Source organism: Pinus tabuliformis, chromosome 6 (assembly GCF_031772625.1).
Source record: "Pinus tabuliformis cultivar Carrire ecotype Pingquan chromosome 6, CPIR1, whole genome shotgun sequence".
Taxonomy (NCBI): Eukaryota; Viridiplantae; Streptophyta; class Pinopsida; order Pinales; family Pinaceae; genus Pinus; species Pinus tabuliformis.
The window spans coordinates 1338548880-1338553008 of record NC_142292.1 but is presented as its reverse complement, the minus strand read 5'-3'; the positions used below and the strand labels follow the sequence as shown (position 1 = coordinate 1338553008).

General features: G+C 34.5%; 1 protein-coding gene across 1 annotated transcript; it reads left to right on the top strand.

The window, feature by feature from the left end:
* The first annotated feature begins 488 nt into the window (after positions 1–488).
* LOC149263547 (transcription factor MYB41-like) lies at positions 489–3330 on the top strand. The gene is made up of 3 exons (XM_089388077.1): positions 489–663; positions 1917–2046; positions 2275–3330. Exons 1-3 carry the CDS (start codon positions 528–530, stop codon positions 2945–2947), a joined length of 939 nt encoding a protein of 312 aa, XP_089244203.1. The 5' UTR covers positions 489–527; the 3' UTR covers positions 2948–3330.
* Positions 3331–4129: the final 799 nt, after the last annotated feature.

Sequence of the window (4129 nt, the reverse complement as noted above, 5' to 3'; positions counted from 1 at the left end):
TCATAGTTTTACTGTATGGTTTTTCAAATGTAGGTTGGTGGGAACACTGCTGGATTTATAATAAACTCCATTAATATATTGCAGATGACTTCAATACTTGCAGCGTACGGCAGGCAAAAGAGCATTATACAAACAAATGCACAAAACAGGAATAATATTATATTTTCAGATCGATTAGGTAACAACGTGTAAGATAGAGAATATCCAAACAGAAAAGTAATTTCTTTTTCTTTTCGAAATACCTTACTCTCAATAAGGATCCCTGTTTTCCTACGTCTCTTCGAAATCTTGCTCCTTATGTCATTGCTGCTATCATCGTGCTGTGGAAGAATCATGACCGAACTACTGACTCTACCAACCTGACATCATATCCACGCAACATAACAAGAAACATTAGGGCGGCGCCTGTATAGACGTCTAATAGTTAAATTGCTCCACATATATATATAAAAGAGTATGCAGCAGCAAGCACGAGGAAGAGAGTAATTTCTCAGTAGTATATCAGAGAGGCAGTTAAGAAACCCATCATGGGACGCCCACCTTGCTGCGGTGATCATGGAGGACTGAGAAGAGGACCCTGGACGACGGAGGAGGATCAGAAGCTCAGCTACCATGTCCAACGCCATGGCCTTGGCAACTGGCGCACGCTTCCCAAACTTGCAGGTATTCTGTTGTTTGGTACTGTAAGTTTATTTAGATTCAATATTAAGGTATGAGGTTCAGCAAGTTTTTTGTGGTAAGAGTCAAACTTTTTCTCTGAACTTTTATCGATCTCGAACTTTTATATACAATTTTCTTTGATCACAATTTCATCCATAGAATGGGAAGAAAATCCGTAAAGAGAAAGTTTAAATAGATCGTTACATCAGGGAAATCAAGCATATTTATTACCGAAAGGTGGTAAAATTAGTATAGATTTATTCCGTCAATGTGAATTTAGGGGATTTAATTTTTAGTTCGTAAATTTTTTTTATGAACTTATATTATTTGAATGTTTTGTATAGTTATTTAATTTTTTTTCTATTTTTGATAGATATGAGTAAAATTTCAACTTTAATAACAACCAACAAGTTTACACATCATGAGATGTAAAATAAACTTATCCACTTAATAATATTTTCCTCAATCATAAATTTAAATCTTATGATAAAATATATCTATTTATTAATTTTATCTATACAATTGGAAGGAAATGGATACAAAGATTGTTACAGGAAGGAGATGAAAGACATTATTTCAAGGCGGTAAAATAATTTTTTATTGGGTTGAAAATACAAATTTTATTCGATTAAAAATTTAAATAAATTAAAAATGTTGATATATTTGGCTTAGGTTCTCTTTAAATTTCCAATATTAATTTTCTTATATTCTTAAATTTATATATTTATCATTATTAAATCAATTTAATTTTTCATATTTATGTAATACTATTATACAATCATAGTGTTATGCTATCAAATAGCAAATGATATATAGTGATTAGGGAGTTGGATCCAGTTCAAATGACAACGGATTCTCTCACTGTCAAATGACATGGATAGTGAGGGGAAAGGAACTTGGTTCAGCTTATGGTAAGTATCCTCACTATTTTTTTAGCAACTTAATTTGTAGCTGTGCTAGTTATATAAAATGTGCTAATTATACAAAGAGATGTGCAGTTATGCTAATAATATAAAAATAAAGTATTTTTATGTTAAAAAAATAAAATTAAAAAATTAATCAAAATAAACCATAAAATATATGAGAAATCTGAACTCTTTTTTAAATTATATTTCAGATTTCTTCACTTTCTCTCTATATAAAAGATGCCTTTGAAATTCCGTTCAATTTCTCTCCATAAATAAAAGATGCCTTCGAAATTCTGCAAAATTTATTTAAAAGATGCCTAATTAGGTTAAATTTTTGGTGGGGTGCAGGATTATCCAGATGTGGCAAAAGCTGTAGGCTGAGATGGGCCAACTATTTACGGCCTGACATCAAGCGCGGAACCTTCTCCGTTCATGAGGATCTCAATATCCTTCGTCTTCATGGGATCCTTGGAAATAAGTAATACCTTAATCTTCTAATACTAGCATTTTGTAATGTTCTTCTGTTTTTCTTGGATTACTGTTTAGTACGGTAGATTGCAGATTAACAATATCAATTTTTGTCTTAGTTTGTACTTATTAGACTTTCAAAAATTGCTAAAGTTGTCATGAAATTATGTTCATGTCATTCACACTTATAAATTCTTCTCCCAACAATGATTTAGCATGTGCTGTTTTCGAATTTTAGATGGTCGGCTATCGCTTCGCATCTTCCTGGAAGAACGGATAGCGAGATAAAGAATCACTGGAATACTAAACTGAGCAAACGGCTTCTTTTAATGGGAATCGATCCATTAACCCACAGGTCACTACCTACACCACATATGCTGTCATCTTTCATGGCGTCGTTTTCAACTGCCATAGCTGCAAGATTGAATAGTGCGTTGGTTGAAGCTCAGTTAAAGCGACTGGCCAGAGACTATGTGAATATTTCTAATGTCTCTGTGGGTAGTGCTGATCATCAGTACCTGACGCAGCTATCCCAAATCGTGAAGCTCTTGGGCACGCATAACAACCCGGTGTGGGCACATGCACCGGGGCCATTGTCTTCTATTTCAAGAGATCAATTATTCCAACCCGATGCATTAAAATGGGTTCATGGATTCCAGAACCAGATCAATCAGGGATTCGTTTCAAGCCAGCAGAATGATTCTACGGAGTATAATGCGATTTCACAAGAATCTTTCCAATTCTCAGACCCGGTACAGAAATCAGAAGAAAATAACTTAACCATCAGTACTGGTCATGGGACTGAACATAGCAATTCATCGTCCTCGGTAGAGTACGAGCGGTCAACACTTGACACAGACATTACAGATTGGAATTCAATGCCCACGCTAATGCCATCCATAAGCCCCTGAAAGAATGGTCATTTCTACTATTACAGTGATAAGAAATCTTCAACTGCAAATTCCTACGAAGGAGGATCAGAACTTTCAGATAACAACATTCACTCTCACGAGGACGAACCGTTCGAATCAGCGATAAGGACTTCAGACACCATGTCAACAAGGGCAGATCTACAGGAAGATGAAAGTAACTACTGGGCTGACTTGTTAAATTCAATTGAGGACATCAATCCTGATCCTAATTATATCAGCTTATCATTACCTAGTCTGTAACAAGTGTTTTGGAAATCTTTTTCGATGGCGACATGTCTCGGGGCATTAGACAGACTGCATGCGGAGTGGCTATTCACTTGGATGGTGTGTCATAATTGTTTGTGCATTAATTCATGGGGACTGTATCCATTCATTTATTGTTAATTAATATTCATATAAAATAGCAATTGGCAATGAAGTTTGTGGGCATGGCTCCTGTCACAGTAAATTTATAGAGAACCACTTTATGTATACTTGTTGCCTTCAGTGTTATTTTTTTGAGTTTTTTTATGGGTTTTTCTGATCTAATTTCTGTAAAATCTAGCAGGAATTCATTGAAATCACAAGTTTAATGGGTAAGCCAGCACAATCTAAATGTACTGAAGATTTTTCAGAATGCTGAACTCATATTTACAGTCAAAAAACCAATTTAAATAATCCAAATCAAAATTTAACTTCAAATTATTCCACAAAATTCCCACAAAAAATGTCCAAAAAAATCACACTAAAAACAACTACCTTGCCTATCTTGTATAGACAATGCCAGGATTGACCTTCCTCTTCTGTACTCTTCTGTTGTTTAAAATTTTAAATTGGTTCCCAAGGTGTCCCGAACTTCAAAAGAGATGATAAAGATTGGGCACGTGCGTGTGGATATATGCCTTCGAGATTAAAATTTATTAATCCCTGCGATGTGAGGGATTATAGTTTTAGCTGCGAGGTTGTTTTGAGTTTGTATTAATCATTCATGTTCCTAAATATCCATTTAGTTTAAATAATATTAATAAAGTTTTAACATTATTTGACTGATGTATCAATAGGGTATTGGAAGTCCTTACATCATAACTATGTTCACTCCCAATCCAGCTACTTTTAGCCTAAGTTCACTTTCATCTTCATATATTTGCCATTTTTCTTTTAGGATACTATAAGGGAAGGCCC